This window comes from Drosophila teissieri, chromosome 2R, assembly GCF_016746235.2.
Source record: "Drosophila teissieri strain GT53w chromosome 2R, Prin_Dtei_1.1, whole genome shotgun sequence".
NCBI classification, from domain to species: Eukaryota; Metazoa; Arthropoda; class Insecta; order Diptera; family Drosophilidae; genus Drosophila; species Drosophila teissieri.
Window position 1 is genome coordinate 13009 of NC_053030.1, and position 12541 is coordinate 25549.

Genomic DNA, 12541 nt, shown 5'->3' on the forward strand with positions numbered 1-12541 from the left:
CAAAATTCAGATTAATGAAATAACCATAAACGATAAATTCTTAATTCTGAATATGGATGAAACTTTAGGTAATTTAAGAATATGCCAATATTTTACAGCAATCGATTTATGGAAAGGTTTAAACCAATTCAAAATGGACCCACGTCTATATAAAAAACTGCTTTTTCGTCCAAACACGGTCACTACGAATACTCGCATGCCATTTGGTTTGGACAATGACCCAGCAACTTTCTAACGTTGCATGAAAGTTTCCTAAGAGACTTCATTAACAAACATTGCCATGTATATTTATATGATTTAATGGTCTACTTAACATATCTAACTGAACATTTGGACTCACTAAAGATATGACTTTGCTAATAGCAAAAGAATAAAATAATAAGGTGCGCCACTGTACTTTTTACACCAATTTTGGCGATGGTGGTTTCGCCATTTACTTCGTTTGCGTACATATATCTTTTATTATTTATTTAAAGCTTTATTATAATAAGGCACACCAATGCGCGCGTATCAAGTCGTATCGAGAGAATGAGCTTAAATTACTGGGTTACCGTATCGCTTAATCTAGTATGCATTGTCAATTCCTTCAGTAGGAACATTTTTTCTTTAATATGGTGCGATGTGGGAGTTGGTCGAATTTTCTGCATGTGCTCTCGAAAACTGCTCAGGAATGTCGTAGGATCCACAGTTTCATCCATGTTGGCGAAGAATTCGTTTGGCAGTCGAATTGGTACTCCGTATAACATTTCAGCTGCAGATGATTTATGTCTTCTTTGAAGCAGGTACGAAGGCCAAGTAGCACAGTTGGTAATAGTTGAGGCCACGGCGTGCCACTGCTGCACATCAAGGACGATTTGAAGGATCTGTGCCACCTCTCTATAAGTCCGTTTTGATTGCGGATGTAGGCCGTAGTGTGAATATGCTTGCTTCCGATCAGGTTGGCTAGTTGTTTGAAAACTGCAGATTCAAACTGCGCGCCTTGATCAGTAGTGATTGTTTTGGGTGATCCAAAACGGATATCCAGTGTGTCCAGAACGCCATGGCTATCGTATCGGCCGTGATATTAGTGAGTGGTACTGCTTCTGGCCATCGTGAGAAACGGTCAATCATGGTGGACAATAAGCGTAGTTTTGTTGTAAAGGCATAACAACTATATCCAGGTGGACGTCGTCGAATCTTCCATTTGCACAGCGATCTTCCGGCTGAAGGTGATTGTGCTTGTGAATTTTGGAGCGCTGGCATGGGAGACAAAATCTACACCATTTGAGGACATCTTTGTTCATCGAAGGCCAGACAAACTTCTGTCTGATTTGACGGGCAGTTGCTCGTCCGCTGGATGCGAAAGATTGTGGATATATGAGAAAGCCTGTTTGCGAAGTGATTGCGGTACAAAGGACGGAGATTTGTGTTGGATACGTCACAGTATATCATTTTCTCCACCGAAAACTTTTCTTCAGCTTTAAGGAAGTAGTTCCTTGCAAGATGCGTGTCAATCAAAATCGAGGCTTGCTCCTCCTCGAGTTGCGCCGCAGTGATCGCTGTGGGCATCGTGATAGTGCAAAGCTCGAAAAAGCGTCTGCGGACTATATTTCTGTTTCTTTTATGTGAAGATGGTCGTCGAGATTGCGAAATATAATTTTAAATGCCGACTGTCGAGGTGATGCTTTTTCAGGGCGCTGTTGGAATGCGTAACCAATGGCTTGTGATCAGTCTTTATCACAAAAATGCGTGCATCGACAGGTGTCTGAAATATTTGATTGCCTCGTATATGGCAAGTAGCTCTCGCGTACGTGTGGAATATTTCTCTGTGTCGGTGAGCTTCATGGAAAAATCCTAGAGGTTGCCAGTATGGACTAGTGCGTTGTTCCAGAATGCTCCGATTGCGAGGTCGATGCCGTCTACAACCAGCTTAGTTCAGATTCGGGGCAGGAATGATAAGAGCGCTGGTTGCTATGCTCTGCTTGCAATCTCGAAGGCTACATGAGTTCTGTATCCAGATGATTTGTCGTTGGTCGTCTTCTTTACATTCTTAGCAGCCGGACAGCGTGCCTGAGTGTGCGAAGATCAGGTAGGCATTGCATAGTAGTTATAAGCCTAAGAAACGCCTAGTGGTGATAGTTCAGACGAGCATAATTGAGGATGGCATCGATGCGACTGGACGTGGTTTGATGCCGTGTTCGTTAATCGTGTAGCTGAAAAATTAACTTGCGTTTGCGCTAGTTGACATTTGCTCAGATTGATGCTTAGCCGTGTTTCTGCAGGACTGATAAACTGCTCGAAGATGTTCTTCGTGTTCGGCGATCGATTTCGAAGTTATAAGCATATCGTCTATGTGCAATATAGAAGTCCATGCGCGAAAATATGTATAAAACGCTGGAACGTCTGTGTCGCATTTTTTAACCCGAAAGCATGTACTGGAATTCTATGAGTCCAAAAGGGGTGCATACGGCCGTCTTTGGATGTCTTCTTCCGCCATGGGAATTTGGTAGTACGCCTTTACCAAATCAAGGTTGAGAAGACTTTCCCACCATGTAGCTGTTCGGTGAAGTCGTGAATGTGTGCAATCGGATAGCGATCTGGTATCGTAATCGAGTTGAGCTTACGATAATCGTGCATTGCCCTCCAGCCACGTCTTTTTTTGGTGACCATGTGGAGTGGCTGGACCAAGACTTTTGGAGGACGACATATGCTTGCTCAATCAGAAAGTTGATTTCCTTTTTCGTAGTTGCAAGTTTATCTCCAGATAAGCGTCGTGGTCGGTCAGAACGGTGGTCCCATATGTTTCGATATGGTGTTGTACATCATGTTGCTTTGTATGCTTCGATGACGGTTTAGTGATTCACAAACTCTTGCAGAGGTCTCGAAATTTAGAAATTCCCTGCACAGTGGAAACGGATGTTTGATTCGCCTGTGCTAGGCGCGCGGTTGTTGACAGTCCTGTGACCGAGTCAATAAGGCATCTGTTTTTTGAGATCAATAAGAAGCTGGAATTCGGCTAAAAAGTCTGCTCCAATTATAGGTGTGTGTACGTCCGCAATATGAATGGGCAGGTGAAGTTGCGTCTGAGATCCAAGTCCAGATTAGTTATTTATCTACCATAGGTGTGAATGATGGTCTGGTTTGCTGCGTATAGCGTCAGATCGGCTTGGGTGGTTTTCTGTTTAACCAGCGTGTGAGGTACAACTGAAACACAGATCCAGAATCGATGAGGTATCTGATGTTGGAGGTACGATCGGTGACGTGCAAACGCTGCTCCCGTGGAACAGCTGACTGAACGCTGGTGGATCGCTGCTGCTGTCCTGGCTGCCGCTGACCAGCGCGTCAGGCGGCAGCTCCTCTAGTTTAACGACGTGGAGCGTGCGCAGGGTGGTCGGCATTTATTTGCGTTGTCACCAAAGCGCTTGTGGTAAAAACAAAGATTTTCCTGTGCTCCTGAAGTCTGTTGACCGGAATTGTCCGCTGGTCTGGCGCCACGAGATGAACTGCGTGATCGGTTGCGTGATTGGATGCGCTTGACATCCTTTTTCAATGCCGTGACATCTTGCATGAGCGAACGTAAATTGTCAGAAAGTTCTTTCAATGGATCTGCAGGGGCAACTGCGCAGATAGCCGGATTTGCTGGAGGAACAGCAGTTGAAGATGTGCCGATGGCAAACGAGGCGTTCGTGCTAACGGCTTCGAGCATTTTGTCTGCAATCTTCGCAAGCTTGTCCAAGTCCGACTGATCCCATACGGTGAGCAGCGGACGAATGGAGGCTGGCATCTCAGCCAGGAATAGGGTGTGAATGATGTTTTCGCTGCCAGGATCCGGGGCCAAGCGTCGCATATTTGCCAAGATTTCCGAAGGCTTTAATCCGGTGGCACCTCCTCCTTGAAGTAGTCGTCGCAGTTTTGACTCGGGCGATTCAGCGAACTTCTGCAGCAAGCGAGTTTTGATTGCTGCGTACTTGTTGTCTGCCGGTGGACGAGTGACCAAATCCTCCACAGCCAAAACCACATATTCTTCCAAATGCAGTGTCACCAAGTCGAACTTGTCAGTGTCGTCGACAATGTGGTGCAAACGGAATGATCGCTCCACTTGAGCAAACCACAGGTGCGGGTTGTTGTGTGTGAATTTTTGGCAAATGCACGGTAACACGTGTGTGCGTGCGCGGCGTCTCATCTCTGTTCGCAGGAACGTTTGTCCGAAGTGCCTCGTGTTGGAGTTCTCGAATTTGAGCGGAGAAATCTCGGTTCGGGTCCGGCATGGCGGTGGACAGATTCTCTTGATCGCTTTCGTCGTCGAAATTTAGGCGTCTTGGTTGTAAATTTCGCAAATTATAACGGCTGTTGCGCATTGACTTGCGTCAACGTATGTGTGTGAGTGTGCGTGCACTTGAATTTCACAAAAGTACGAACAATTGTTTTCAGATTCTCGCACAATTTGCGCTAGTCGGGGTCACCACTTTGGCGATGGTGGTTTCGCCATTTACTTCGTTTGCGTACATATATCTTCTATTACAAAGCTTTATTATAATAAGGCACACACAATGCGCGCGTATCAAGTCGTATCGAGAGAATGACGCTTAAATGGTCAGGGTTACCGTATCGCTTAAATCTAGTATTTTGTAGGTGACGCTACCAATATATCAGTGTCGCCACACAATTGAGTGTAGTGGCTCCACCTAACTTTTACATAAGCTGTATAGTGGCATCACTGCAGTTTAAATGAATTGTGTATACTGGCAACCCTGCACTTCTAAATGAAGTGCTTCTATTGACACCACTTGTATAAGCTGTTCTGTATAGTAGCGCCACATTAGGGCAATTTACATAGTTGATGGCAGTGACTTTTCCCAAAAATGAAACTATTACCGTAAATATTATAAAAAGTATAATTAAACTTAAGGATATTAACTATTACGCTGAATTTAAGAAATTCATTATTACTCAACACATAAAGTTATTGCACAAAAAAAATGATACGACTTTTTTAAGAAGCTCAATATTTTTCCGACTATAAACAATTAATTCAAAACGTCATTAATTTGAATTGTGAAGACTGCAATTTTCCAAAAACAAAACATATACCAACGAAACGTATTTTGAAATAAACACAACAAAAAAAAAATTTATTTGATTTTAACGAGAAAGCTTTCATGAAAAAAGTTTTTTATTTCTCTTATACTTGACTGTACTCCATAGGTGATTGCCAACCAGTTGGACTTATTGACGTTACTGACTGCTACTATGGATTCCCAATTTCCTTGAGTTTCCCACACTTCATGAACGGTGATTTGGGGCTCCAACAAAACATCACCGGCATAAGTCCAAATCCGGAAAAACACTCATCAACATTTGTTATTCAACCAGTAAGTGCATCTCACTACAAAATTTTATATATTTATATATGCTTACAACAAATTAAAGACAAAAAATAATACTATAGTCGAGTTATCCGACTATCAGATACCCGTTACTCAGCTAGTGGAAGTGCGAAAGAGAAAATTCAACATATTCTGGAATATCTGCAGAATTTGAGGGAAAAAATAATAAAATGAAAAACATTAAATTATTTTTCTAAAGTGGTGACAGTATTGGGCGGCTTCCGGGCGTTAGAAGGGGCGCCACAACATTTGAAAAAAAACTTGGTCTACGTCTATGTCTCCGGAATGTTGTATCTGAACTTTGTAGCCTTTTTTATTCCTCAGTTCTCGACTTTCATACGGAGGGACAGAAAGACGGACATGGCCAGACTGACTTCGCCATTGAACATAAGATCAAGAATATATATATGTATTTATACCCGTTACTCGTAGAGTAAAAGGGTATACTAGATTCGTTGAAAAGTATGTAACAGGCAGAAGGAAGCGTTTCCGACCATATAAAGTATATATGTTCTTGATCAGGATCAATAACCGAGTCGATCTGACCATGTCCGTCCGTCTGTCTGTCCGTCTGTCCGTCCGTCCGTATGAACGTCGAGATCTCAGGAACTATTAAAGCTAGAAAGTTGAGAATAAGCATACAGACTCCAGAGACATAGACGGAGCGCAAGTTTGTCGATTCATGTTGCCACGCCCACTCTAACGCGCACAAACCGCCCAAAACTGCCACGCCCACACTTTTGAAAAATGTGTTGATATTTTTTAATTTTCTTATTAGTATTGTAAATTTCTATCGATCTGCAGAAAAACTTTTTGCCACGCCCACCCTAACGCCCACAAACCGTTGTGAAATTTTTTCACATTTTTGTTCGTCTTGTAAATTTAACTCTATATACCAAAAATCTTTTTGCCACGCCCACTCTAACGCCCACAAACCGCCAAAAACGGTCAGTGTTGTAATTTCCCTTCGCACTTTTACCAGCTGAGTAACGGGTATCAGATAGTCGGGGAACCCGACTATAGCGTTCTATCTTGTTTTTTATATGGTCGGAAACACTTCCCTCTACCTGCTACATACTTTTTAACGAATCTAGTATGCCCATGTACTCTACGAGTAACGCGAATAATGAAGTAATTGCTGAATAAAACGTTCTGGCATTCGCCATAATGTTGCACGAGTAGAGATCGGACGAAATAAAACCATATATAAATTTCAGAAAATTTGCATTGCGATACAATGTATTCGGTTGGTTGACATCTGTGATTTTTCTTTTATTACGGTTCCTGTATCGATTATCACCCCAAAAGTAGGATGATATTAATCTTAAGGTTGAGTAAGTGCTACTGTGGACAAAACACGCTTTTAGGACTTCTTACAAAGCATCGTCAACTTAATCGACCAAGAGAATTGCGAATATGATAATCTAACAATGATATGTCGAGCACGCCGTCAATACCGTAATTACATTAAAGTAATTTTGCGATATGAAGGATATTTGATTTTTCTTCTGTGGACAACGTAGTATCGTAGTATCGGTTTGGATACTGGACAAATGACTAAAATATTCTCGATAGACCTAACCGCAATAAGGACCTATCCGCAATTCCTCGTCTGAAGGGACGGTCGTGCCTGTATTTCTTGTACGTACCTGGATCTCCGGCTTAGCCAAGTGCTCTGTAAACACAACTAATGGAATGCTACGAAAGCATACGATTTTGATTCAAATAATAAAATAATCCGAATCTAAAGCAGAGGGAGATGTACAACCACCTCGTTAAGTCAGACTGAATGCAACAAAGAAAATGCAGTTCAACAATAAACGAGTGGCAAATAACCAGTTCAACGGCCACCTTCGCTGATTGGCAAAGTTCATCAGTCAGGCGTTGACTCACAAAATATGGGAAATAGTGAAATATTGGTGGGATCACTTAGCCAAAACAACCGAATATGGAAGTACTCAAGAAAAAGCTCTAGGCCAGTATAAAAAAACCTCATCCCACCAAGAATTGGGAGATAGAGGTATTGTGTCCAAAGTGAGACTACCGATTTCGTGTCCATGGTGGGCAAAAGATTTCGTGTCGAGCGTGGACGTTAGATTTCGTTTCCAAAACAAACAGAAGATTTTGGGTCCAGCCTGAACGATATTTTGGGATTTTGGATTCTCGGACTGGGATCATAGAGGATTGCAAAAGGACACCTCGTTAAGAAAGACCTCCTTTTGGAACCAGTAGACACGAAGTTAACAGAGGTTATGTTGGTCGAGTAGTTAGATGTTTGATATCGCATTGATATCAAAACTAGAATCGACTGTTCCAGTAACACAAGCTGATTATTATACCCGATACTCGTAGAGTAAAAGGGTATACTAGATTCGTTTAAAAGTATGTAACAGGCACAAGGAAGCGTTTACGACCAAATAAAGTATATATATTCTTGATCAGGATCAATAGCCGAATCGATCTGGCCATGTCCGTCTGTCCGTCCGTCTGTCCGTATGAACATCGAGATCTCAGGAACTATAAAAGCTAGAAAGTTGAGATTAAGCATGCACACTCCAGAGACACAGACGCAGCGCAAGTTTGTCGATTCATGTTGTCCCGCCCACTCTAACGCCCACAAACCGCCCAAAACTCCCACGCCCACACTTTTGAAACATGTTTTGATATTTTTGTATTAGTCTTGTAAATTTCTAACGATTTGTAAAAAATTTGCATACAAAATATGCATAACATTCTTGTCTATGTATATGTATGTTTAATTTCAACTTAATATCTAGTAATAACCAACTCTTTGCACATGATTAGATTGGTGTAAGTTTGCAGAACAAAGTTTCCTGATTTTTTTATTAACTATTTACAAACATATATTCTGGTGTCAACATAATTTCATATTACGTAGAACATTCCTTTGTAAGAGCATTTACAAAAAGATAAAAAGATATTATTTATCTTCCAGGCAATGCAATTTTATTAATTAATATTAAATGTTGAATAATTAATATTCTTATAAAGCAATATTGGAATCAGAAACAAGCTAGAAGAGAAAGTAGGTTGAGATCAATGAAATTAACGATTCGTTGCCCGTTGAAGCGATCTTAAGCGTAAAACATTAAATAAACTTTAATAAACATTAATAAACTTTTGTAAACTTATTAAAATTTAAAACACCACAAACATGATGTGCTAAATATAAATAATAAAATAAACATTTATAATAATCAGTGTTGGGACAGTTACGCTATATTTTTACCTAGGTAAGGTACAAGGTAGTTACAATAACAAGAGAGAACGCTATAGTCGAGTTCCCCGACTATCTCATACCCGTTACTCAGCTATTTGAAATGCGAAGGAGAGTCTTGAACAATGACAGTTATTGGCGGTTTGTGGGCGTTAGAGTGGGCGTGGCAAAAAGGTCTTTTGCAAATCGATAGAAAATTACAAGACTAATACAAAAATGAAAAAATATCAAAACTTTTTTCAAGGGTGTGGGCGTGGCAGCTTTGGGCGGTTTGTGGGCGTTAGAGCGGGCGTGGCAAAAAGTTTTTTGGCAAATGGATAGAAATTTACAAGACTAATAGGAAAATGGACAGACGGACGGACAGACGGACATGGCCAGATCGACTCGGCTATTGATCCTGATTAAGAATATATATACTTTATATGGTCGGATACGCTTCCTTCTGCCTGTTACATAATTTTCAACGAGATAGAGGAGAGGAGGAGATAGAGGAGGAGATAGAGGTATTGTGTCCAAAGTGAGACTACCGATTTCGTGTCCATGGTGGGCAAAAGATTTCGTGTCGAGCGTGGACGTTAGATTTCGTTTCCAAAACAAACAGAAGATTTTGGGTCCAGCCTGAACGATATTTTGGGATTTTGGATTCTCGGACTGGGATCATAGAGGATTGCAAAAGGACACCTCGTTAAGAAAGACCTCCTTTTGGAACCAGTAGACACGAAGTTAACAGAGGTTATGTTGGTCGAGTAGTTAGATGTTTGATATCGCATTGATATCAAAACTAGAATCGACTGTTCCAGTAACACAAGCTGATTATTATACCCGATACTCGTAGAGTAAAAGGGTATACTAGATTCGTTTAAAAGTATGTAACAGGCACAAGGAAGCGTTTACGACCAAATAAAGTATATATATTCTTGATCAGGATCAATAGCCGAATCGATCTGGCCATGTCCGTCTGTCCGTCCGTCTGTCCGTATGAACATCGAGAGCTCAGGAACTATAAAAGCTAGAAAGTTGAGATTAAGCATGCACACTCCAGAGACACAGACGCAGCGCAAGTTTGTCGATTCATGTTGTCCCGCCCACTCTAACGCCCACAAACCGCCCAAAGCTCCCACGCCCACACTTTTGAAACATGTTTTGATATTTTTGTATTAGTCTTGTAAATTTCTAACGATTTGTAAAAAATTTGCATACAAAATATGCATAACATTCTTGTCTATGTATATGTATGTTTAATTTCAACTTAATATCTAGTAATAACCAACTCTTTGCACATGATTAGATTGGTGTAAGTTTGCAGAACAAAGTTTCCTGATTTTTTTATTAACTATTTACAAACATATATTCTGGTGTCAACATATTTTCATATTACGTAGAACATTCCTTTGTAAGAGCATTTACAAAAAGATAAAAAGATATTATTTATCTTCCAGGCAATGCAATTTTACTAATTAATATTAAATGTTGAATAATTAATATTCTTATAAAGCAATATTGGAATCAGAAACAAGCTAGAAGAGAAAGTAGGTTGAGATCAATGAAATTAACGATTCGTTGCCCGTTGAAGCGATCTTAAGCGTAAAACATTAAATAAACTTTAATAAACATTAATAAACTTTTGTAAACTTATTAAAATTTAAAACCCCACAAACATGATGTGCTAAATATAAATAATAAAATAAACATTTATAATAATCAGTGTTGGGACAGTTACGCTATATTTTTACCTAGGTAAGGTACAAGGTAGTTACAATAACAAGAGAGAACGCTATAGTCGAGTTCCCCGACTATCTCATACCCGTTACTCAGCTATTTGAAATGCGAAGGAGAGTCTTGAACAATGACAGTTATTGGCGGTTTGTGGGCGTTAGAGTGGGCGTGGCAAAAAGGTCTTTTGCAAATCGATAGAAATTTACAAGACTAATACAAAAATGAAAAAATATCAAAACTTTTTTCAAGGGTGTGGGCGTGGCAGCTTTGGGCGGTTTGTGGGCGTTAGAGCGGGCGTGGCAAAAAGTTTTTTGGCAAATGGATAGAAATTTACAAGACTAATAGGAAAATGGACAGACGGACGGACAGACGGACGGACAGACGGACGGACAGACGGACGGACAGACGGACGGACAGACGGACGGACAGACGGACATGGCCAGATCGACTCGGCTATTGATCCTGATTAAGAATATATATACTTTATATGGTCGGATACGCTTCCTTCTGCCTGTTACATAATTTTCAACGAATCTAGTATACCCTTTTACTCTACGAGTAACGGGTATAATAAGTACCTAGGTAAGGTAAAAGGTTTTTACATTTTTCTGTACCTAGGTAAAGGTAAACGGTAAAATCAATTTTGGCGCGAAATATTGTATGTGCGTATGTAAAAATGAATGGCTACATCAATATAAGCACACATTCATATAATTAATTAATCGCAATACTCATATGTACAAAAAATATAATTTTATTTTACTGAATGATTACAATATTTATTCTTGAAAAGAACACCGACCGATTATAATTAGGCCTGAAACTGAACTCTGATAATTACTCAGATATGATTGACGTTCAAGCCTCGGTTTCGAGCTTTTCTAATATGGACTTTAGTCTTTAGGGATCTGATCAAATGAAGAGAGAGAGCTTTTGAGTTGCTGATTTTAATTTCTCTTGGATTAAAGTGCTCTTAGATTCTTATAATTTTTTTTATTGCAATATAATATTTCTGTTTTTCGAGATTGCGAGTCCGAGCTTTGAACGTGGGAACGTGACGATGGTGCAGGGGCTTAAGCAAGGAATGTTTAAATTAGGGTTTAGTCTACCAGTGGGTGACTTATGAGGAGGGTGACTATATCGTTGTCAACGAACATAGGATCGAGATGTGTTACATCATTGTCCACTGTGTCACTAACAACTTTTGAAATTAGGAATTTTGGTAATTCGGTCACCTTCTTTTGTTGTTGATGCTTTGGTTTAAGGCACTTAGGTGCGGTCTTAACTTTTTGCATCTTTGGATTGATTTCCTCCACTGGAGCAGAATCATCCTTTTGCGAGGGTCGAGGCATTTAGATGCGGTCTCGGCCTTCTTTTCTCCTTACAAAAACTTAAAGGTTTTTGAACCTAGAGTTACCGTCTCGTTATCATAATCTATCTTAGCTTTCGTATCCTCTAGATACTTTCGACCTAACAGGAAATCATAATTGTCGGAAAATTTGTCGATATAGAATTTCTGAACAGACGGACATACTGAAGTGGGCTTCATTATAATGATTTTTTTTTATTTTATTGCTCCTTCAATGGTATACACTGTTAAATCTTCTTTTTGTTCTTCTAAATTTTCAAACTTTTCCCTTATGATATTGATTGATGAGCCTGTGTCGATCATTCTCTTGTAAATTTTGTTATGATAACCTATTCGCACATGGGGACTGGTACGTCCTCCTGTGTCACTTGAGTGTCCGAGGCAGTTTGATGAAAATTTACATCCATTCTGCTTTGGCCACTTTGACTCTCGCGTTTCCTCTTTATCGGCCGCTGACCGTTAGTATTATTTGAGGTTGAAGCTTGGAAATTAAGGGAATTGTTAAAAGGATTGTTTTGTTGGGCTTGTGTTAACTCCCTTCTAAACGTGTAATAATTTCCCTTTTGACTACCCGGTATGAGACGAGTGGAATATTGATTTTGATTTGTCGTACGTTGATTCGAATTTTGAGGTTGCGTATTATTATTCTGATTCATTTTAGGATAATAATTGCTGTAATTGTGATTTCTATTATTGTAATATCTGTTGGCTGAAGCCATATTGTCGGTCATTGTGTATTGTTTGTTGTTTATTGTTGGCATGTGAAGAAGAAAACAATTTTGAAGTCTAGTGTAAGTTAGTTTAGGGCGAAGGCGGGAGTATAATAAAGCTCTCTCTCGCTCTATGCGAATT

General features: G+C 40.1%; 3 protein-coding genes across 5 annotated transcripts in view; 1 reads left to right on the forward strand and 2 right to left on the reverse strand.

Moving 5' to 3' along the window:
* Positions 1-539: 539 nt before the first annotated feature.
* LOC122612447 lies at positions 540-1110 on the reverse strand. The gene is made up of 2 exons (XM_043786072.1): positions 959-1110; positions 540-876 (listed from the first exon to the last, which is right to left on the reverse strand). The coding sequence occupies exons 1-2, from the start codon at positions 1108-1110 to the stop codon at positions 540-542; spliced, it is 489 nt and encodes a 162-aa protein (XP_043642007.1).
* A 2227-nt stretch (positions 1111-3337) lies between these two features.
* On the reverse strand, positions 3338-4162 carry LOC122612452. Its single transcript, XM_043786078.1, has one exon. It carries the CDS (start codon positions 4160-4162, stop codon positions 3338-3340), a length of 825 nt encoding a protein of 274 aa, XP_043642013.1.
* A 1026-nt stretch (positions 4163-5188) lies between these two features.
* Positions 5189-12541, forward strand: part of LOC122614130 — a 34091-nt gene continuing 26738 nt past the window's right edge. For all 3 annotated transcript variants that reach the window (XR_006325726.1, XR_006325727.1, XM_043788617.1), the window contains exon 1: positions 5189-5351. Coding sequence is in view for 1 of the 3 variants with exons in the window: in XM_043788617.1 (XP_043644552.1) it covers positions 5265-5351 (87 nt within the window). In the remaining 2 variants the exon portion in view is untranslated. The remainder of the gene's footprint in view (positions 5352-12541) is intronic.